A 24,794-nucleotide genomic window follows, 5' to 3' on the forward strand; every position below is an offset into this window, starting at 1 on the left:
ATTCTGATTATGATTGTGATTATGTGTTTAATATGATTTTGAATGCCATTTATATGAATATATGTAGTTTTGAATTTCTATCTGTTCACTGTAGGAAAATCTGTTTGATTATCTGCTTTAGAATTTAAATTGAAGGCCCTATCGACCATAGAACCCGAAATTGATTACGCCATTGTGATTAGCATAATTTTTAGAATCTACAGTAAAATTTAATTGAAAATTGATTCGGATCAAAATAATTAGATTCAAAACGATTAATTAAGTGTTATTAATTAGCTATAATCAAATTGGATCAAGAGCATGACTGTATAAGGGCCTTATTACACTTAACTCTTCATTTTTGATGAGCTCAAATCGGGTTATACACTCTAGAGAGAGAGAGAGAGGCCGATTCTAGAGAGAGAAAAAGGGAGAATTGTGTATCTTGGCTCAAAGTTGTGAATTTGGAAGCTTAACTCCAAGAATTAGCTAGAAATGGGAAGCTTGGAACTCCAAGGTGAGTATTTGAGCATTGATTCACAAATTGTAGTCGTAATTTTGAGAATTTGAAGCTAGATTGTAAACAAAAGTGTGAATTAAGTTATATATGAAGTTAGATTGAGCATGCATGCATAGAATTGTCATGAAATTACATAATCAAGCATGTAAGAAGTTGAATATGAGAAATTGAGCGTTGAATCATACATGCAAGCATAGTTTTGTTGAGTTTCATGAGAATGGGCATCATTTGTGCCATTCGAAATGATATTGAGATCTATAATACACATGCATTAATGATCCATGAAGTTATGGAGTTTGGCTATATGTACATTGAAGTTTAATCATAAAGCAATGTGTTTTGGTGGTAAACTTGAGAATTAAAATCTTGATTTTGAAGAATTGGTCTCATATTGCTATTGTCCTCATGTTATGTAATGTTTTCCATGCTTTTGTGTCAAAAACATGAGTTTTAATCCTTTGAATATCAAGTTTGAACTTCAAGAATAGTTCTGGAAATTCCAGAATTTCGCATGTCCGCTCGAGCGGGGAGAAGGGCCGCTCGAGCGTGAAATGCTGGTTCCCAGAAGTTTTGCAAACATGATGTCTGCTCGAGTGGGGAGATTCACGCTCGAGCACTAAGCCATGTTGTTTGAAATTCAGCTCGAGCGTCCGAAGTCACGCTCGAGCGTAAATTTAAGGCAACCAGTACTTTTGTAGACCAAAGGGGTCCGCTTGAGCGGGGAAACCTACGTCCAAGCGGGGAGCCTTGTTTCAGAAAGTTTGTAAAGATGTTTTATGTTTTGTTTTCCGTTCTCTTTCATTTCTAAGTACTCTTAGGCGTGTGTTAAACATTGTAAATGAATTAAAAGAATAAGAAAGAAGCCTGAGAGGAATGTATGAATTAAGAGCGGATTGGATCGTTTGTGACCCATTGTGTTATGAATTATGTAGGGTCAAGTGCAAGGGCAAATCCATCGGCGGATCACTGTGAGTAATATCTTAGTAAAGATATTTTCAAGTATGTTGCTTTCCAAATGCTACTTCTGTATAAGCTTCATGGATTTGCTTATTTGAGATATGAATGAGTATTCTATATGGCTAATTTTGTATAAGGCCGCTTGCCGTTTACCGTTTACCGTTTTCCGTTCGCCGTTTGCTGTTGATGTGTTTGATATACCTGAATTGGGCCAAAGGCCGTCGGACATGAATAAGTGGGCCAAAGGCCGTCGAACATGAATAATTGGGCCAAAGGCCGTCGGATATGAACGATTGGGCTAAAGGCCGTCAGACATGAATGCAAAGATGAGCCAAAGGCCGTTTGAATGAAAGGGATCATGGTCATGAATATGAAATACGCATGGATATGAATATAAAGAGAATGGGCCCGAGGCCGTTTGATACGCCTGATATGTTTGAATTGGGCCTGAGGCCGTTTGATGTGCTCGAATTGGACCAAAGGTCGTTTTGAATAGAGAGTTGGTTGGACCAAAGGTCGTTTCGTATAGATGGACCTGAGGTCGTATTGTTTTATATAAGAATTGGACCTGAGGTCGTTTTGCATATGGACATGATGTGTTGGACCTAAGGTCGTTTTGCTTTGTTGAGATTTGTAAATCTGGTGTGAATGAGAATAGTGGTTCAAATATGTACATTATAAGTATGATTCATTTATGAACGAATCTCATTCATTAGCCTCTTTATTTCGATATTATTCACTGGGCGTTAGCTTACTCTCATTTATATGTATGTAGGTGAGCAAAGGGACGTTCAACCCCAGCCTTAGTGGAGTTTAAGAAAGGAACCCGAGTTTTGTGAAATCAGCCCAGGTGCCTCACGCAAGAGGCTTTGGTTATGAACTTTTGTATTCCTTTTTGCTATTTCTATTGATCGTGATAGACCGTTTATGTGTATAAGTGTCACGACCCAAACCCGCCCCTATAGGTTTAGCATCGTAACCGGCCAGTAATCCTTGGATTACCGAAGGCCTCTGAACAGATTAACAAAATTAAGGGGCTAGCGAAAGCTAATACATAAATATAGTTGTCTAATAAACTGTGCTGACTTATATGAAACAGAATATTTAAAACTTTATATACATAACCGGTAGTCAACCATACATTATACCCACACACATTACAGTATTTTACGTACAGCCAACAACATCAAATCAAGTCTTAAATAAACAGAAACCACATAACTTAAACACAGGACGCTTCGGGAACCTCCACGTGAGGCACAATGGTCGGCTGACAACAGAACGCAGATCCAGACAAAAGCCTTCAGGCTCGGGCTCTAGAATGCTCACCTATACATATATATACACACGATGAGCTAAAACCCAATGAATAACATTAAGGTAAAGGGTTTAGTGAACGAAATCCAAATATATCATAAGCAGAAAACAGATCAGAGCATAATCATTCTCATATCAGAACATAATAATGGTACATCCCATAAAACACATCACAGAACGTCTTCCGACTAGAGTAATCGGTTCCGGATACCGATTAAACACATATCACCACAATGAAGTGGCTAACAAGATCTCGTAATTACTTATATGTCATGAACCTGCATTTTCATGCCGTCCCCCATGACTTAGAACTATCTATGGATGTCATAATAGATTTCAAACTTGGAATATTCATTCACGAAAACAGATATCATTTCAGAAATCAGAACTTATCATATTTCATTTGGAACGTAATTCATATGAATGTATCTTTACAATAACGTTACTTACAGTGGTTCCAACAATGGTCAATCAATCCTCGAGTCTTGACCTACAATCACAAAATACATAACACAAGCATGTCTTATCATTACAGATTCAAGTGGCCATTAAGGCTTAGCTTTCATTACATTGGTTCTTATCACATTGCCTAAAACACACACACTTGCAGTCTCGGAACTTAGTACATTCTTAGTGTGTTTTTAATCCATAACCTCATTACTATGGCTTAATTAAAGTTTAGGAATGCCTAAGATGCAACGAGGATGCCAAAACATGCCTTGGAACACTTAGGAAAAATTTCTGAAAATAAGGTCCATGCTCGAGCGTAGCTTTCCTTGCTCGAGTGGACATGCAAAATGTGAATGGTCACTCGAGCGCACATTCCTTCGCTCGAGCGATCTGTAAAAAACATGAAATTTCTGGAAGCTTGCAATTCACACTCGAGCGGACTTTTGGTTGCTCGAGCGGAGTGCACGCACTCAGATTGGTCGCTCGAGCGTGAATTCGCACGCTCGAGCGTAGATGCAAATTCTGAAATTTTCAGATTGCACCTTCAAGCTCAAAACTCAAATTCCAACTCTCAAAACACATCTCTTGGGCTCCAAAACTTGAGATAACATAGTAAACTTGTAAAACATGAAGAATTTAGAATCATTTCATAAAATCATGGCCCAAGGGTTTGCCAAAAGTTCCCAATTTCAACTTAAACTTCAAGAATGTTTATGAACACAACATGCATGAATTTTTCTTGTATCAAACTTCTCAAAACATGATCAAACACCACAAAACAACTTGAACACTGGATGATTTCCCCAAATGAACATGAATTTCAAACATGCAAGAGAGGATTCATGGAAATCATGCTCAATTTGTAAGAAAATGTACATGCATGCATGAATTGCCACTCAAATCTTTATTCTAAGCGCAATATACACATCAACTCATAATCTTAAAGAAATTCCATGTTAAATGACTTAGTTACACAATCTAGAGGTTGTAATCTTACCTAGAGTCTTGAATTACTCTTGTTCTAGCACAATCTTTGATCAATTCAAGCTATAGTCTTCAATTTCTCCTTAATCTCTTCTTATCTCTCTCTAGAATTGTGCTCCCTCTCTCTCTAAAATGTTTCACCCGATTTTTCCACTCAAGGGATAAAAGAAAATGAGCTCAAAATGAGCTTATGTCTCATATATATGTTTATGGTGCTAAAACACATTAATTAGAATATTAGACTAACCAAACACGACTTAATAAATCAAATTGAATCAATTTTTAATAAAATTTGCCATATGGTTCTAAAAATTCCAAATAACATATTGACGTAATCAATTTCGATTTCGGATGCCGATAAGGCTTTCAATTTACATATTAAAGTGGAATTCCAAACAAACATTTCTATAAGTAACAGATAGACGGTCAAAATCATACAAAGTGCAGAAGAAACACATAATTTATTTTAATCCTCTCATTAACATAATTAAATACGGATTAGTGGCTAATTACAGATAGGGGTTGTTACAATAAGCTTTTGGTTTAGCTGACTATGTGTTTGAATGATCCTAGGTATACAAGATGTTGACTACTGATATGTGGTGTGAGTTATTATTAAGTACATGTGAAATGTTTTGATATGCCATGTAAGCATAGCTCATTGGACAAAATTTTTAAGCCTGCTTCCGTTTGGCCCCTTAACTCTTATGGAGTATATTCTAATCTGATTTGAGGCCGTAGGTAATCTCATGATTATTGGCCGGTTATGACCTTAATCTTATGGGGCGGGTTCGGGTCATGACACCACCGCCACATATCTCATTAACAGGCTTCCTAGCAAAAATCTTTCTAGTTTATCTCCTTATGAATTACTCTATAAACATCCTCCTGACTATTCTAACCTCAGAGTCTTTGGTTGTTTGTGTTACCCCTGCCTTAAGCCCTATTCTCCTCATAAATTGGTTCATTAATCGAACCATGTAAACTGGAAACATGAGATTTCTCATTAACAAATAACATCATCACATTGTATTATATTATACAAGCTTGAAATTTCATGGCTCGCGTAATTCGAATGTCTCAAAACGATGTCGTTTTGGGTGCAAAACGATGTCGTTTTGGGTGTAAAACGATGTCGTTTTAACACATTCGAGTTCAGGCCACACAAATTCAGGCCACCAAGCATTTTTTTTTTTTCTTTTTTTGTGAGGACGAAGACTGTGCTCTTTATATGGTATGAATATAGAAGAGTGTAATAGTGACATTATTTTATATAGTGTTACTAATAAATAAAAAAATTATAAACGAGTAGTTAGATTTTTGTCATACATTAATCGAACCATGTAAACTGGGAATATGAGATTTCTCATTAACAAATAACATCATCACATTGTATTATTTTATACAACAATGTTAGGTAACTCGAAATTTCATAGCTCGCATGGCTTAAATGTCTCAAAATGATGTCATTTTAGGTGTAAAACGACGTTGTTTTGACACATTCGAGTCATTCGGGCCACACAAATTCAGGCTATACAAATTCAGGCCACCAAGCTTTTTTCTATATTATATTATACCCAATATTTACTCGAAATCTACATCTTTCGAGGATTATTTTACGAATGAAAGACGTGATACATAGACCTTATTTGGTGTAACTTTTACATGTTAAAAGTTAATAATTAAAAAGTAAAAATTAAAACGCCAATTTCCATGCTTTTCAATAAATTTTTTTCCAACTAATTTTAATTATTTGTCTCATAAATTGTAAGCATAAGATACCAAACATTTTGATATAAATTTCTAAAATAAAAAAATAAAAACTATAGACAGCTCCACAGGCTGCACTAAAAGGACAATACACTTAAAAAGATTTTATTTGATTGATTTCACTTATGGCGTGACTGTTTAGCCATTTCTAAGATTTAAGAGAGTTAGAAGTTACCTGTAGAGCAGTAGCTCCTCTGACTCACACAAGCTTCATGACTCCGCTATCCTCAACAAACGAACCCAAGATCTTCCATCTTTTCGGCCACGTAGTTTGTGTGTGTGTGTGTGTTTAAAACTATATATAGAGAAGGACCTTCATAGATTAAGACCATGCAAAGATTTAAATTTGCAAAATGACTTTACCAAAATATGTTTCCCTTGCCTTCTTTCTAATATGTTTAACCCTTGGCTCTGCTCAGAGGGTCCTCTTAGATGATAAAAAGACAAAACAATCAATCTTGGCTGGAGGTGGTGGAGGCGGAGGCGGTGGCTACGGGAGTGGCAGTGGTTCTGGTAGTGGGGGTGGTAGAGGCTCCGGTAGTGGGGGTAGTGGGGTTGGCTCTGGGGGTGGAAGCGGGTACGGTGGTGGTGGGGGCTATGGGAGAGGCGGCGGCTCTGGTAGTGGGGGCAGTAACCCTGGTGGTGGAGGTAGTGGTGGGGGTTACGGTGGAGGCAGTGGTAGTGGTAGTGGTTATGCCCCTGGAGGAGGCTATTATCCACCGCCGCTAACTGGGCCCTACTACCCTCCTCCTGCTCCTGGCTTTGGTTGGCCCACCATTCCTACTCCTCCTATTTATGGGCCTGGGCCTGGTTGTGGCTGCGGATATGCCCCTGGATCCGGAGACGATGGAGGAATTATTAATGGGCTGGGCGGTGGGGCCCATAATGAGCATGTTACTTATTGGGCCAGAAAGATGGATCAAGAAGCCCACACCGGTCATGGGTCGTTTCAGTACAACATGAAAGATGGTGAGCCTGCGCCACCAGACTGGTCAGCTCCAATGGCAGATGAAGAAATGGAAAATGATCAAAATCATAAGATGAATATGAATATGAATATGAATATGAATCACAAGATTGATCCTATGATGAATGTGAATCGCAATCTTGATTCTCCCAGTCATCATTAGGATTTAGAACTGGGCCTATTTAAAGGCTGAAGTTGAATAAAAACTTCAAAGTACGAATGAAAAATAAGCCTTTTTTGGTTCAAGGAAAACCATACTGAAATTGAAATTCAATCATTATTCTCAGTGTCTCTTATTTCTTTTATGTTTGTTTCAAGTAACCAAAACATATTATAAATCAAGCAGAAAGTTGTAGCCAATCATCCCAACTTCAATTTTGAAGCAGTGCGTGCAAATCAAGAGAACAAATTTACAAAAAAAATAAATAAATAAAACTGTATATATTAGAGACCGTAACATAAGGGGAGAAAATTCTAACATATATTTATGCTGCTTAATATATCTTCCAAGGCACACGTTAATGAGAGTAAGAGAAAAAGAAAGGATATAATTTCATTTCTCTTCCCTTTTCTTTCTTTTCCCTCTACAATCCAACATTCAAACACAACCTAAGCAAACTAACATGAGAAAGAGTATGGGAATTAGGAAAGCTCGTATGATATCATTAATCATTATCTGCAAGTTTCTAACATTTCAAGATTCTTTTACAACAAAACCTCATATACCAATTTCTTTGTCCTACAGATCATGTTACAACTAACAACCGTATCTCAAATATAAACAGATCAAAGCTCCAATTTCACCATATTCTTCCATCTTCATTGTAGCATTTTCATACCTATTATTCATTCTCTTCTGGCGGGCATTGAAGACGATCTTGTGAACTCTTGCTGGAGAATTCTTGATGAAACTGAGGAAGAAACTGAGGCACAAGGCCGAAGGAGAGGTGTGCTGATTCGACTTGAAGCTTCATTAGCAATTGGGAAAGGACTAGTTGTAATGATAATGGGATGGCATTGTAATTCTATTTCTGCATCTGCAGCGGGGGCCGCTACTTGAGGGCTATCAAGCAGCTGGTGATCGTCTTCCTCAAGTGACATCACTGTGCTTGTGTCCGTGTGTATAGTTGAATCATCGGTGAAAATTCCCAGCCTTCTTTTCCTCCTGGCTTCCTTTCCCCATCCATGGATTGTCTCTCTTATTCTCTGTGGAATTATGGCTGCCTTGTAGTTTGTTCCCATCTGCCAATGAAAGGAAAGCCAAAATTGCCAATCATTCAGCCGAGATTTCAAAAAGAAATGAAATCTTGATAAAAGAAGCTCAAGAATGACATAAAGGCTCAACAAAAACTAAAATTATAGGAGAGAGAAATATAGAAATTTACATTATTTTTTTTTTTGTTTTATTAATGGATTCCAAGTTATTTTATCAAACTTGTAATGTGTTTTATATATGTCTAATTGTTGAGAAATGTCATGTTGATGTCAGACAATTAAATGCACTATCAAGTAAGGAGGGAGGGAACTCCCCCATAGGCTAGCTCCCCTTAGAAGAAATGGGCTATTCAGGACGGCAAAGTTCAAATTCACTTCAAGAACTAGAAGAAGTGACTGTGTTTCTTATATGTTGACTTACAAAGCTACAATTAAGTCACATAAATTTGGGGAAAAAGCGTATAACTTCATATTTTAATGATCCGGAAAATTTGTTTAGGTGGCTCATTTAGTCAGGAACTAGTTTACTCTCTTTTTTCAGCTGTGAGTCTAACTAGCCTAATTATCTACAGCAGGAACCAGAGGGCCAGGTCACATATAGTTCAAATAATTGAAGTTGAGACTTCAAGATATGAGGACATGCACAATTATCTGTATGAACCATCAAATTTCTAACCATCCAAGACAGCAATACCAGGAGGCAAAGGATCTTTGGATACACAAAGTATTGAAACTCTACCTGAGATAGAAACCCATGCACCAAAAGTTACTTGCAAATGCTCAAACAAAATGCTAGTGAACACGGCTCATGGATACAATTCAACAGGTATTTATATAAGTTGCACTTCCTTGGTCATGATGGTTTTTGACTCTAGAACCTTTTTCTAAAATGACACCTCTTCCCCCAGGGTGCCAACCCAACAAAACAAAACAAATAATTAGAACAAAAATTGTACCTGAGTAACGAGAGCATATAGTGGCAAGGTGCTGTAGCTACATAGGAACTGCCCAGCAAATCTAGAAGACAAAATAATAATTTATGTCAAGCATTTGATTTAAATTTTAGAGGTCGAAATGTGTAAAATATATCAACGATGGCTAGTGGAATGCCATAAGTACCCCAGGATCAGGCGCAGATACACAAGCAAATGGTTCCTGATGAAGCAAGAACTATACCCAAACTGCCACTGTAAATTAAACAACACACTTTGGTCAAAAAACAGATTTTATATCCCACATATAAAGTAAAATAGAATAACTAATTTCATGTGTGTGCGTGTCACAGACACTAAATTTTTGTGCTTTATAATCTCACATTCCATTACAAATTGCTTTGAACTGCTTTTCCATTGGCTAGTCAAAGTCACAATTAATTTGTGATAATTTTTTGAGGGGGGGCCAAAACAAACTTAGTTTCAAGAAATCATCATGATGCTAACCAAATTATAGTTAAAAATGGAAATGATCTACTAGACAAATATGACTTGGTTAAGACTTGAGCAAAATGGAAAATTTACAAATTCAGCACTCCAATGAGAACTAACGTAGTCATGGAAAAAGGAAGTACCCAAAACCAGAAAAATGAAGCGAGCTCAAATGCATTCTGCATCACGAATCAAACATGGAAAATATTGTATTAGTTACCAGTCTCCCAGTGGAATCCAGAAAATACATCACTATAAAAATAAGCTAATAAAAAGAACAACTTCAGAAACTGAAGCATGACAAACCAAGCCAACCTGGAAAAGAATAAAATGGATCAAGGACAACAATAGTTGCGGCTTTTTAAACCAGAAAAGATCATCTCGAGGCTTTAATTTTGCTCCAGTGGAGAATCTAGTTATTCCAGCACTCTCCAATGCCAAGGTTGCAATAATGTGTTGCAACTTTGCACCCACCAGAAGAACAAGCTGTACAGAAATATGTGTTATCAGAAGAGCATGATATGGGAGAAACATGTCATATAACAAATTGGGGACTTATGGAGGTCTCTTTCACATTTAAAAGGCAGGATCTAGAGGAAAAGGAAATGTGACTGTTTCAATTCGTACCCTACCTCTCAAAAAAAAAAAATTTAATAAATAAGGCTTTCTAATTTATCATTTCATCTATTCTTTCTAACTTATCCTTTTAAAAGCAAACAACAGAAGCAAACTTGGTATTCCTTTTGTTAAAATTTTAAATTCCTTCCACTAATTTGTAGTTCCAAACTGTGTTAAGAATTCTACCTGTGATGTAGCTCTACTAATGCAGATGTGGGTCTATGTAATTAAATGGCTATAACACTTGTGTGGATGTTTTGATGAATGACTCTAGAATCCGATTGAATCTAAGACAGAAGAATATTGTGAGTAATATTTTGCCTTATCAGGTGTCTTAGTAGCTATGATACCAACCAAGAACATTGCCTCATGCAGCATACTGGTATAATATTGATAGACCTAGATGCATCAGAATAGGGACTTACTGCAACAGGAATGATAGCTATCCAAAAATAAAGATTAGACCCTGCAAGTACAAAAAAGCCAATAAATCATGAGTTCAATGAGTTTGAAATATCAAGTATAATCTGATCACTCAACCATCAACTGGTGGGAAACAGGACCATTGTGCAAGTAGCTATCATCAAAGGACTTCATAACTCTGATTGATCCATGTCTGTGATTAGCTAATTACACACAAACCAATGATCTTAGAACCTTAAGGGTTTGTTTGGATGGATGAGGATTTGAAATGCATGGACATCAATTATAGGAGAAGGCTAAAACATATACAAGGGGTTTGAGATTAAAAATATTGGGGAGTTAAAGGTGCAGAGAAAAACTATAGAAAAAATAAGTTGATACAGAAAAGATGGATTTTGGTCGGATCCTTGCAGCTAGAATAGAATTCTTAGCATGATTTCAAATAACTACTTTTATATAGTTATTTCAAATTCAGCATGATAAAGCTATTTAATTAATTCTTGAAATTCATAGGTAAACTATCAAATCCACAGCTATCCAAACGGACCTTAAGAGTCTCATTTTTTTCATAACATGCCATACCTTTCACATTAAAGAGCATAAAAGCCACCACGAATCCCCATAGAAGGCCACTGCAAAAGATTCAAAATTGCATTTAGTTGCTAGTTTCAAAGACATCAAAGACAAGGTATAGACGATAATGAAACTAGTTATAAGATAGTGTCCACACATAGGAAAAAAATATCTTAAGAAATAAGGAAGATAAAAATTAATGAACTTAAAGTGAGGTTTAATAAATTCAATTCGTTCATTTCATGTTCATTAGTAATGGAAGCTAGGTTGAATATTAAAATCTAAAAAATTAATTTCTAGAAAAGGTTCACAAAGATTGTAATTTAGGGAAAATAAAAAAAATAAAAAAAAAATATCTATAGTTTCACTAAAATTCCACTACAGTCCTCACAATCCCCATTTAAACACAAACCCTGCATTTTCAAGTGAGTTTCAGTGTGGTCCCTCAGTCCAAATCCATTAGCAAAGTGATTGGAAAAAGCACATGAAATGGACATGAAAGGGTAATTCACCTTAAACCCACCTAATACAAATAATGAATAAACCTATAAATTAAACTTATTTTCTTTTATGACACTACTTTCCCTACCCTAAACCCACCCACACCACCTTCCTCTATCATAATCACCACTACCTTTTCTCTCTCTGTAACACAAACCCACCACCATGGGAAATGATATATTTTCATAGGGAAATTGAAATATTGTTTTTCATTACTCTTCCCGTTACCAGTGTATTACGATATATCCCCTAAATTTAAAACCATGGAATCAATATACAAAAGAAAGATGCAGATGGTTCAAGGAATGTGTTAAGAGATTCAGTCTAAGCTTTTGAGAAACAAAATAGAGTTTAATAGTTAATGGAAGAAGATAAGACAGCGAATAAATATGAAAGCCTTCTTGAGTAATCATGATTAAGAAACATGATTGGCAGATATCCACCAATAGAACTTTTTCTTGTTACCAAAAGAATCCCAAGGAACCCCAAAGTATGTCAATAACTTTTTCTCATGTCACATACAGCCTCAAAAGTCAAGTAACAAGAGCGATAAAGGTAAGCACATTTAAACAAAAAAGTAAGCATACTAGATGGTGGCCAAATTGAAGGATTCAAAAGCTGAGCAGTTCTTAATAAGATTGTCACTTACCTCACACCAACTATCTTTTGAAATTCTTCTTCCATAGAGCGGATCATATAACTGTGAAAATCATATTTTGATGTAAGCTTGTGGTTCTGCCATGAATAAGAAAAACAAAAACTGTAAATAGTAAACTAGTAGTTTCAACATGATATTTACTAATGATCAGTATAAATAAGTTCTTACTTTCTCAAAAATCTGACTAGTAGAAGCATAAAATTCGGGCATAAATGAAAACCGGGTTTTAGAATACAGTGAATCTAACTGGTATAAAGACAATGATCTTTTTCCTGTCTGTAGCAAAGATCTAAACTCGAATTCCAAAGATTCAAAATTGCACTTATTACTGTCCTAGACTCCTACCCATAATTAACAAAAAACCCCACACTGAAAAATTTATGTATTATTGATATGTTGAATTGATGTATTACAAGATTGATGTAAATATTCTGTATATTACAATTCCTATATATAGAGGAGAAAATGGTAGTGGAGTGTGTGATAGTGGAGGTGGATGGTAGTGGAGTGTGTGATAGTGGAGGTGGTAGGTGTGGAGAAAGATAGTGGAGGTAGTAGGTGAGTGGTAAATTCTAACAGCCCCCCGCAAACTCAAGGAGGATAGAAACTAACCAACTTGAGTTTGAAGAGAGGAACAAAACAAGAAAATACATAAAAATAAAAAAAGATAGGAGACACTGTATGGTCGTGTCAGACCGTTGGTGAAGACACTGTATGGTGGTGTCATAACGGTGTAGAGGACAGTTTATGGGGTCATGTCGGACCGTTGTAGAAGACAGTTTATGGGGTCATGTCGGACCGTTGTAGCAGACAATGCTGTGACAGTTGTTGGGACAGTTTACGGAGTCTTGCTGGACCCTTGTAGAAGCTAACCGGAATCAATGTCGGGACAGTTTACAGAGTCTTGTCGGACCCTTGTAGAAACTAACCGGAATCTATGTCGGGACAGTTTACAGAGTCTTGTCGGACCCATAAAGGAGCTAACCGGAATCAATGTCGGGACAGTTTACAGAGTCTTGTCGGACCGTTGTAAAAGGTTGCACCCTCAAAAGGTGTGCCCAATGTTGTCAAAAGGCGTGCCATCAAAAGGCGTGCCCAATTCATCAAAAGGTGTGCCGAACATGATAGCGAGGCACGTGGGCGTCTTGGCTTGCGTGCCCGTTTGTCGGCTGGTGGCAAGAGGCGCGCGATGCGCGTGGCTGCCTCGGCTATAAGACGGAGGCTTCGTTGTGCTGAGAGAGAGAGTCTGAAAAACTCTTCGTTGTGCTGAGAGAGAGAGTCTGTAACACTCTGTTGTGAGAGATATTCTGTAACACTCTGTTGCCCAGAAAATGGCTTCATCGTCTTCCCGTGGACTGCTCACCCTCTTTCCCGACCTCAACGAGTCAACGAGAGAGAGAACTGGTGCGGTGGCACTGGAAACTCAACCAAGCGCCCCGGAGTTTGCTCCGTTGAACTTTCCGATGCGATCGGTGGAACAAAGAATGGCAGTGCAGTCAGATGTGGAGGCCAATCAGTATACTTTGAAGGCATGTGTGGAAAGCATGACGGCGGTCACAAATTTGTCGAACCGGCTGCAGAGTAGGACAAATGAGGTGCAGCATGTAAACGCCCAACTGGCTCTGCTCCAACGCATGTATAAGGATGCGCGAGCAGAGATAAGCGTGCTAAGGGCAGAAAACAAGGAGCTGAAGCGGAAGGCCACCGTGATGTTCCGATTTGGAGGTCCTCCATATGCTGCAGTGGAGGAGTATGGGGGAGTGATCATGCCCAGTGGAGTGGGAAACACGGAGGCAACACCGGCAAGGGCCGCCCAGGACGGAGGCAAGAAGAAAAGGCCGGCGACAGAGTAGGTCGGTGGGTGGCCGTCTGCAGAAAAGAAAACAAAGCTGTTTTTTTTTTTTTTTTTTTTTTTTTTTTGTGTAAAATGTGGATCGGGGTTGATCCCGATATAAATAAAAGATGGTTTGGTGTGCAAAGCTATATGGTATGAATGAAATTTAAAAAAGAGTAAAAATAATGTAAAAGAAAAATAAAGAAAGAAATAATAAGAATAACTTGGAAATCAAAATGAAAGATGGGGGAAATATTCACGTGGGTGCTTGTCCCCCTTTTTTTTTTTTTTTGGATTAAAATAATAATAATAATAAGAATAACAATAATATATTAAGGAAAGCATGAGTGTGCAAATCTTGTGTTTCGTTTTCTTTTTAAAAAGAGGGATTAAAATAAATATAAAAAAAAAAAGAAAAGAAAAGGAAGTTTAGTGGGGAACATCAGTGTGTGAAAAGAAGTATTATCATCATTTTAGGCATATGCGGACCATTAGCCATCATCATGGGTTGTGGTTTCATCTTCTGACCCTTCTGGGACCCACCTTTGCCATTGTCAATTTGCATGATCGTCTGGTTATTGGCCTTGGGAGCACCCCAAAGCTCAGCATGTTTGCCGCTCTTGCTTAGCATCTTGATCAGCGTGTGTGGGTCTACATTTCCCGACACAGTGACCTTGCCAAGGTCTGAGTCTATATGGGTTGTGTAAAACCCCATCAATTTTGAAGATCCAGACTTGTGTTCTGAAAGTGCACATTCCCTGTGACGGTTGTAAGCTCAACGTCAGGCATCAATTTCAGTTCCTCCTCGGTCGGTGGCTCGGCGCCGACTAGGCCGACTCGGCTGAGCAAAGCCTCGAGCTCCTTGCTCGTGATCTTTCCATCAGCGTCTTTATCGATCATCTTGAAGGTTTGAACGAACTCGAAGCAGATTTCGGACCAATCGCATGAGATCTCCGATGATTTCGAAGGCAAAACGCTAGTCGGAGTCTCCTTTTCGGGTTCGGATTTGCGGTGGTGGAGCGGCCCGGAGGTTGAGGACTCGGAGGAGGAGGAACCGGAGCTGAACGATAACGGGTCGGATCGTGAGACCGACCGGCTCTTCTTTGACCTGAAGAGTCTTTTGGGGTTGATGTTGGTAACTAGCTTCATAGTTCCAAATCAAATGGGAAATAAAAAATGCGAGAGAGAGTGTTGCAAAGACAAACACAGGGGGTTATGTGTAGAGGTCCGGCGGGCGGCCAAGGCGAGGCTGCCGCCCGCCGGTGAAGCAGAATGAATAGGTTCTTAACCTTGCTCTGATACCATGAAAAATTTATGTATTATTGATATGTTGAATTGATGTATTACAAGATTGATGTAAATATTCTGTATATTACAATTCCTATATATAGAGGAGAAAATGGTAGTGGAGTGTGTGATAGTGGAGGTGGATGGTAGTGGAGTGTGTGATAGTGGAGGTGGTAGGTGTGGAGAAAGATAGTGGAGGTAGTAGGTGAGTGGTAAATTCTAACACATCATCTCCTACTCCAACTGGTAAGTCACCAATTTTCTCAAAAATTTGAGCTCTTAGAAAATGGGCCCAACAACATATATCAAGTTATCCAACACCCTTGTACATGGAAATGTGGCATATTTAGTGGTATGAGAAAAACATAAGTCCTGCAGTGGTATGAGATTATGTACCGAGATGAAAGCCTTGCGGAGTGTGAGGTAGTCAGCACGAACCACTGTATGCCCAAATTGTCGGAAGAAACAGGTCTGCAATGTAACGAAATCATCAAAGATCTTGATCAAAAGAACAATTTTGTGAAGCCACGTAGTGAGAAAATATAAAGCTGTTACAGAAATGTGAATTTGTCAAGGTTATATATCAGATAAGTAACTGACTGTTAAAGATACACCACTAGGCAGTGGGATCAACAAAGTTTTACAAATACGTGAGAGAAAACCAGGAATAGCAATACACCTTCCTCACAACCTCCTTACAATTTGGTTATATCACTGTATATCAAAGGAAGCAAACTCTTGTTTCAAAAACTCTTCTTTGCTTTCCTTTTCCATATTCAAACCATTAGGTTCTTGAAAATTCTTAGCAACCTCTCTAAAACCTCCATATACAATTTATGAGCTTTGCTGTCAAGCTAAACCAGAGTTGGTAATTGGACATATTTAACAAGTTTGCTAAACTGAAACCAAAAAATTGAGCTATTATTCAGCTTTAGAATCCTTTCCAACCAAAATACGGGAAGAAGAAAGTTTCTATAATTCTTTTAGTTGCTTTAATAGGTGCAATCATTGTAGCTCGTCAATAATAAATCTTTAGAATAGAACTAGGAATCCAAATCAAACTTTTTTCTGGATTATCATATTCATTTCTCTTCTATTCTATTTGAATTCATTTCCAAAATAGAAAAAATATATATATTTAGTTCAATCTATTACCAATAAATTCTTCAGATCCATACTTGTTATATTTTACTTAAATTGGTTGAATTGTTGTTCATATTGAAATAAATTGAGATTGCTAAGGAGTTGATTAATGATGCTTTAACATGTGTACTTGTTTTGAGTGCCTATTTATTTTCTATCAGTATTTACTTTGTTTTAAACACTATGTATGTATTATATAAATAATCATATATTCTATATAATAAAGTGAATCTCATGATTCAAAATTCAGTATTTTAACAAAACAATTCATGATTCGATTTGCATTTTGATAACAATGGCAACGAGTATGTAAGTTACGTACTAGAAAATTTGAAGTAAACTGGTAAGAAGAATGCAGAAAAAGAAATCAAAATTTGTTTAAAATGATACAAACAAGAACAAATAATCACTAGAAGCTTTCCTTTTGCACTTCCTCAAAAACAATCAAATAAAACAGATAATACATATGAACAACTACCTCAGTTAAATATCAAAATAAAGGAAGCAACAAAGCTTCTAATACAAATGCAGCAGAATGATAGTTGTTTACTTACCACCCAGATAAGAAATCTATTCTTGACCAATGGATTTGATGTATGAAACTCAACAAAGGTTGATTGCCTTCGTATCATATCCTCTCTTGTGATTTCTATCAGAGACACAAGATTATTTATTAACATGTCTTTGTCTCAACGAAATAATTAGTTTGTCTACATAAAAGCAGAGGATCATATAAATTTAAAGGCATGAATTGGGTCAGCATTGTTTCTTACATTCACACGACCATAATAGACTACTACAACCTCAAAAAAAGAAAATTCAACGTCTATTCTAAATCACATGAAGATTTAAAAGAAAAAGAGAAAAGTATCTATAAATTATGAGCAGAGTACAACAAATTGGGATGAAAATCAGTCCATCCAAAGTTAAATTCAAAATGGTTCCAACATATCAATAATGTCTTCCTCCTTCTGCTGGGCGACATAGAAAGCAATACAAAGGCTCTACCAATAGTTAGTTCCTTTAATATCTTTTGGCTTTGGAAGAATGGAAAAGGAGAGATTTTCAACAAATTTATCCCCAATTTTTGTGTAGAAAAGGACAGTTTTAGATTGTGAGGAGGTATATCAGTGGATGGAGAAAATGTACGAGGTATATGCAGGATTGGTAAAATAAATGAGGCAAGGATCTAAAGACAAAATAAAAGCTGGTGCTTTAGCTGTATACCAGGAGCTGGGAGGAAAGATCAAGTGATAGAACTCAGCTGGGAAAGCAGATAGAACACACAGGAGATAAATTATTATCAGATAAGATCAAAATGGTAGAAGAAGATATATAGAATTTAGATGAAGCCACAATTGATCAGGTCAATAAGATAGCTTATTGTACTAGAAGCAAATGAAAAGAGATACATTGGTCAACATTATGCGAGTAGGTAAGAGAATTTCTCTAAGCAGCTAAATGATGACATGACACCATATGTTATCTAAATTGTTGTGGATGAACATAAAAAAGCCTACTAAGTTTGTGATGGAGCCCGGCAGCATGTGTACACAAAATTCGATGTACTAAAAAAATTCTACTATTGCTTTCTTCCAGATGGACACATTAACAGTATGATTCCCTAGACGGAGGATAATTGTAGTTTTTTCAGCCCTAACTAAGCATTTAGTGATTTTGGTTCTTTTTTTACCCTTCCCAGACCTAGCAACGGCGGGAGTCTCGTGCACTAGGCTGCCAATTTTTTCTCTTTTTCTTTCCTTTACTTTTTTTCCTTTGGGTTGTGAGAAATAGAATGTTGATGACTGAAAAATGGCCAATGGAAGCATTTCCAAAAATTACTATAGCAGCATCATCTATGCCTTTATCTACAGTAAGAGAGCTCCTTATTGTCCTTTGGTGGCCTTCAGAGAATCAGAGTATGGCTCCAAAAGTCTTCCCCAAGTGGTGGAAGAATAATATGCCAACAGCATCTAAACTCCCAACTCCCTATTGATCTTTCCTAGGCAATTTTAAAACATTTGTCATCAAACCATGACATAATTTTTGAAAGAATTGCACTGTGAAGTGTATTTTATAGATAATCTAATTCATACTCAACATTTTTGCTAACGGTGGTAACAAAAATTTGGAAATAAAACAAAAGCTTGGAGTTCTGAATTAGGACTAGTTTGCCTCTTAGGCTGTTGTGTTCTAACCTTAACTATTACCTTTATTTTCACTTTGATACCTCATATGCTTCTCTTTAGGCATTTTTTTTTTCTCCTTGAGAGATCTCCACTCCTTTTTCCCACTCTCTTCTCTTTCCAATTTAGAAATTTATCTCTAGGTAAAAATTAGAGCATATAAAAAATGTGAACTATACCACCAGTCACCCAGGGCTTGATAAATATTAGGGTCTGGAAAACACTAACAATCATGTGATCAAGCACCAGTTTAGAGCTTACCAACTAATGAATCATGCCGATCCATATGAGCCTGATCCTCCCATGCCCTCCAACTGTGAATCTGACCACATTAATACAATGACAACCAGTAAGCAGAAAATAAAAATAACACAAGTGTTTAAGTTTCATTTAAATTGAAGTACAATTGTGGAAGCTTTGTCCTTTGTAAATTTCACTATAACAACTGGAAAAAATATTCATCTCCTTAAAAGGCAATATGACATGGCATGCGTTAGACTTGATTAGAATAAACTGAGCAGCAATTATTCACTTTAATTTCACATACAAGGCCAGATGGTAAGTTCAAAGGATTTATATGATGCAGGTTAATCGCTACATAAAATAAAAATAAAAATAAAAATAAAAATAAATGCAATGTCCTAGTAGAGTATGTATAGTGTACTCTTAAATGTCAATACATACAAACATAACCTCAAAGCAGAAGAAGAAGAACAAGAAACTACTAATCCACATGGAGTTTTCTGCAATTGACTGCAGTCAAACCATTCCAAATGCACAAGGACCATCAAACACTCCTTACGTGGTGTGTTATACAGTTGGTATCGGTAGTATTCCTTTTCCTTGTTCTTTTTGGGTGGGGAACTATTAGCTTGTCCTACAAAAGTAAACATTAATCGATGGCCTACAGTAATCAATTGTATCATTGACTAACTACAAAATATTTACTCCAGACCATTCTGTTTACACTTCATATATTGTTCATATCCCACTAACAGCTTAGAGTTAATTGCAAATCAATTGTATTATCTCGAGTTCATTCACATCATTGATCCAGGGCAACAGCTCCTTTGGAACTAGTAAGACGCGACATAGATTGGCAGTACGGAGACAACAAAGCCACATATAAATTTTCCTAATTGTCTCTGGAGGTCTTTCTACCAACTGGACAAGAAAATCAAACAAGAAGAAATCATGCAAGCATCTCACTTCAGCAACTGCAACTGCAATAAAGAAAGTAACCTTCACGATTGCCAGCAGCATTGTTAAGCAGCTGTAAGATACATGTGTCACTGCCATGACAAAGATGAAGCGGTGCAATTGCTCAAGACCTTGATATGAAACAAATGGTTCATGACCCTGTGCAATAAAAAAATTCCATATAGCCCAGATCAGTCCAGATACAAATAGAAATGTTCAGATCAAGGAAAAAAATAAAGGGACTACTTAAAAATGAAAAAGAATGAAACCAAAATGGAACTATTGGTATATTTTATTCAAAATATGAAGGAAAAAAAAAAAAAGAACCATGCCAAACTAAACTTTGCTCATAGAATGAGTCGGACAATATTTTTCATAGAAATATGAGATGGAAAGAAAAAAAAAACATATATAATCTCATGATTTTATACGGATAAGAAACATGCCTCTTTGCAGGTATTCTGATTTAATTTGTTCAACAATCTCCTAAATGAGTGAGGATGAGCAAAAGCCATCAAAAGTTTACGGCCCTGGGAAGCATTACTTTCAATTTCCTGATCAACCTCAGACTTGCTGCAAGGAGCAAACACACTATCATAGAACTTTGACGGGACGCAGATATTGGATATAATGCTTGACGTAGCCGTGAGAAGGAGAGATATGAAGCCTAGTAACATCAATTCTGAAGATAGAAATCCAGTAAGTGCAGCTTCAAGATGACAATTACCAAAAAAGTACGCATAAAAAAACATAAATTTTGTGAGGATTAACATAGAAATTAATGCCAAATACCTTCTTTCATTTTCTCTACTGCTTGAAGCAAAGGCTTTCTATTGGTTTTCCGCAACCACTGGAATGAAAGAAGGAACATAAGCTCATCAGAACAAGCTCCAAAAGTGATTCATCTTCATAAGTTTATTGATACTACAGTGAACATATTGAACTAATTTCGCAATGAATACAAAAAAAGGCAAGAAAATACGCTGAAAGGGAAATGGTACATGTAGATTAAAACCAATCACATGAAAATCCAAGTTCATCATCATCACAAAAAAAAATCCAATCCTGAAGTCATCATCATCGAAAAAATTACACACAAACAACAACTCAACAATGCTCATCCTCTAATTACTTGCGATTGGCAGCAACAAATGGGTTTTCTTTGTCTGGTAAATTTGCATAAAATCAAAGATTCAGAGCTAAGATGATAGAAAATAAGAAATGCCGAATTTCGACTTACATTACTTAGGCGGTGAATGGATCGCTCCACGACCAAGGAAACAGCAACAAAGACTGTCAAGACAGAAGCCACAGACCATGTTGGTGTTAACGCCAAAGACCGCATTTCTGCACCATTTTCTGCCATTTCTCCAGATAATTTTCTTCTTACAAACTGTACACTCTAAATTCAATTGCTTCCTCAAATTCCCTGACTTTTAACTAATCTTCAGAGATTCCAAGTATGTGCTTTAGAACAAATTTCAGTTCCCATATTTCAGGGGGAAAAAAAAATCTAAAACTTAACCTAATGATGCTCAACTGTGATCTGTACTCTTCTTTCACTCATGAATTCTAATCTGCAACTTTCACTAGGATTTAATGGGCTTCCCCAATTGAAAACCCTAACTCAGTGCAATTTCAGAATCGACATTGACTAGGTGTTTCTCTGTAGTGAAGCTGTGATACTCTGCTCTTCTTCTCTATCCTGTAAACAGCTCTCTCTCTATACCTACATTTGGTTTTACATTTTGAGGAACAATGAGAGAAGGCTAGTGACTGGAAGTACCAGATTCATTCCCTCCAAATGTCCAATCTACTTGACCAACCACAGCTGATTCTTCAACGATTTCAATTGGTGTGCACTACCAACTCTCTCTCTCTCTCTCTCTCTCTCTCTCTCTCTCTACGCTCAAATCGAAAAAGGAGTCAAATTTACACGTATGGGTTCAACAACTGCGTCTCTCAGCAATTTCCAGGACTTTCGGTTGTTCTTTTCTTCTTTAAAATTACTCCTCAGAAAAATATAGCTCTCTCTCTCTCTCTCTAATTGGCGGAATCGATTGTTCTTGTCATAACATAACAATGGACCTCCACCAGAAGTGATCTGTATCTCTCTCTCTCTCTCCCTCTCTCCCTCTCTCCTCACTCTGCTGCTGAGAGGGGGAGAGAGAGAGTAATTTAATGGAGGTTGGTAGTTTCGAAATACACTGTAGAGACAACGGAAACGGCGTCGCATGTTCGGGGGTGCCTACCACGAAACTACTTTTCTTTTCATTCTTTTCTTGGGGGCTGAAAACGACGACGTTCTTGCTTCTCTACCGTTACAATTTTCTACTACACTACAAAAGCCTATTCTGACACGTAAGTTAAAAGACGACTTTTTAGTTTTTTTAATTTTTTATGAAAAAATATATCAAAAAATAAATAGGTAATGTGAATAAAATAAAATTAAAAAATTAACTTTTAAGGCTTTATTTGACATGATTTAAAAAAATTAAAAAATTAAAAAGTCATTATCATATTTAAGTACATCATCTTATTTAAATAATATCACCTCTCTAACATATCATTTCATACTCAACTCATATTTCATAAAAAATTAAAAAATATATTTATTTAAATCATCTGAAACCACCCATAACTTTCCAAAATAGGTCACAAGTAAGCTCATAAAAATGCTTATAATATAACACCAATTTGTAGCATTGCCTACTTGTAATGGATAATAAAAATAATAATAATGTGGATTATTAAATAATTAATTCAAAATATTAAGATTTTTCCATTTAGCAACGAAGCAAAATCCCAACCCCCCACCCCCCCCCCCAAAAAAAAAAAATTAACTGATAATATATAACATAATTTTTCTTCCTAATTATTGTATGACACATTATTTGGTTTTAAAATAATTGATTAGCCCTGAAATTTTTATCAGATTTTTAATACATTCTAGATTTTTAATATTTCAGTGAAATTAACAATAAATTCAAGAGTTCAAGTGCAACATATATATATATATATATATGTATATAAAATGTTCATAAATTTTTAATTAATTTTTTATTTGTTATGATGAAAAATATATATATTAGAGACCGTAACATAAGGGAGAAAATTCTAACATTTAGCAAAGCATTTAGATCCAATGTTAAAAGTAGATATGAATTTTGGCCAACTAAACTTAGGTCTCAATTATGTCATACCTAAAACCTTACCAAAAAAAGTATTTACATCTTAATTATGTCATGTATAAGTGATAAAAGCATCGAGGTTTATTGGTGGAGTTGAATTTCGCTGGCATGAAATCCTTTATCTCCAAATTTTTTATTTCACTCAATACATATCTAGTTGTACAATTATGTTTTGAAATTACTTATTTAAGATTCCCATCACATTATCAAAAATGCATTAAATACAGAAAACATATTAATGTCAGGTAGATAACATCCCTTGACGAAGTTCACTACAATCAATTCAAATAAGAAATTGGTTGCTTTCATGCAGTTGTCACAATTGAATAAAATTAAAATATGCTATAAGCACAAAAGTTATTTATAGGATGGATCGTAGACAAGATACAAGATACAAGATACTAATACTATGATTGGTTGGGATATTTGAGAAGGAATTTGGAAAGAAAAATGAAAAAGGTAGTGAAATGTGAATAAAACATACCTATATTTCACCTAGTTTCACACACACTTTCCCATTTCCTTTCTAAATCTCTCCCCAAATTCCCCAACTAAACACAGTGTAAATAAAATTGAGATTAGAAAAGGAAAAGAAATTATGAATGACTTCTGTGCAAATAATTTACTCGACAGAATTTTGTGTGAGACAACAAAGCAACCGAAAAAACTGTCTTGGCTGTCAGGTTTGTTTCCATATTTTAGATTTGTACGCTTTGCTTGCAGAAAATGTGCATGGCCTGCATGCAACTAAAAAACAATAATTTAAATCAATGCAAGTTAGCCTATTTGTGATTGATTTTTGCCGTAGTTGTTGGCTTATTTTTTCTACGAAAGAAAATATTATAAATCCTTATAGATTAAATTCAAGCCAATTGTCAAGCGATTGCGTTGACGGTTCTTTTGCTTCAACAAAGAGGACTTCAAAATTGCCAAGCGTAGAGAAAAAAAAAATTAAAAAAAGAATGAGGGAGACGAAAAAAGATGATTGAGTGAACAATCAAAGTAATAATTACTTACCTCTACTCCTATGCTTTGAAAATGAAGTGCATAAAATGCTTTGAAAAGAAAGTGCTGAAAATAAATACTTCGAAGTATAAATCTATGTTAAACTACTCCTAAGATAAGGAAAATAACAAGAAATATTGAAATCAATTGTCTTTGATTTGAATTCTGGATCTATTACAATGTAGCTATGAATGGCTATTTATAGGCAAATATTTGTAAGAAAAAACTTCTAGCAATAACTATCCAATAACCACCTAAAACTACCCACTCTTCCATCTTCATCCCATAATGCCAAATATCCCTCAATGTCTTCATAACTTCATTCAACCTCCAATTCATGCTCCATGTTCTCCACTTTATTCTCTATCATCTTTTCACATTTCATAACTTCTCATAACCTCCAAATAAGTAGCAGGATGCCACATGTCCTGCAATTATATAAATAATAAATAATAATAAAATTACAGATTTACGGTACCAACAGTAGTAATATAATAATAATAATAATAAAAATAATAGTAGTAAAGTAACTATAGCAAATGTGTCATTGACAGGTATGCAAATCAGTTCCCCCGTGGATCTGGCATGTGGA

General features: G+C 36.2%; 1 protein-coding gene across 1 annotated transcript; it reads right to left on the reverse strand.

The window, feature by feature from the left end:
• Positions 1-7,586: 7,586 nt before the first annotated feature.
• LOC114286357 (MLO-like protein 11) lies at positions 7,587-22,239 on the reverse strand. Its single transcript, XM_028229519.2, has 15 exons — positions 21,247-22,239; positions 20,799-20,856; positions 20,453-20,688; positions 20,049-20,165; positions 19,068-19,128; positions 17,175-17,269; positions 15,874-15,948; positions 12,348-12,433; positions 11,207-11,256; positions 10,627-10,667; positions 9,899-10,069; positions 9,727-9,762; positions 9,279-9,346; positions 9,116-9,176; positions 7,587-8,186 (listed from the first exon to the last, which is right to left on the reverse strand). Exons 1-15 carry the CDS (start codon positions 21,370-21,372, stop codon positions 7,791-7,793), a joined length of 1,677 nt encoding a protein of 558 aa, XP_028085320.1. The 5' UTR covers positions 21,373-22,239; the 3' UTR covers positions 7,587-7,790.
• Between the last annotated feature and the right edge of the window lie 2,555 nt (positions 22,240-24,794).

This window comes from Camellia sinensis, chromosome 8 (genome assembly GCF_055761805.1).
Source record: "Camellia sinensis isolate YWXY chromosome 8, ASM5576180v1, whole genome shotgun sequence".
In the NCBI taxonomy this organism is placed as follows: Eukaryota; Viridiplantae; Streptophyta; class Magnoliopsida; order Ericales; family Theaceae; genus Camellia; species Camellia sinensis.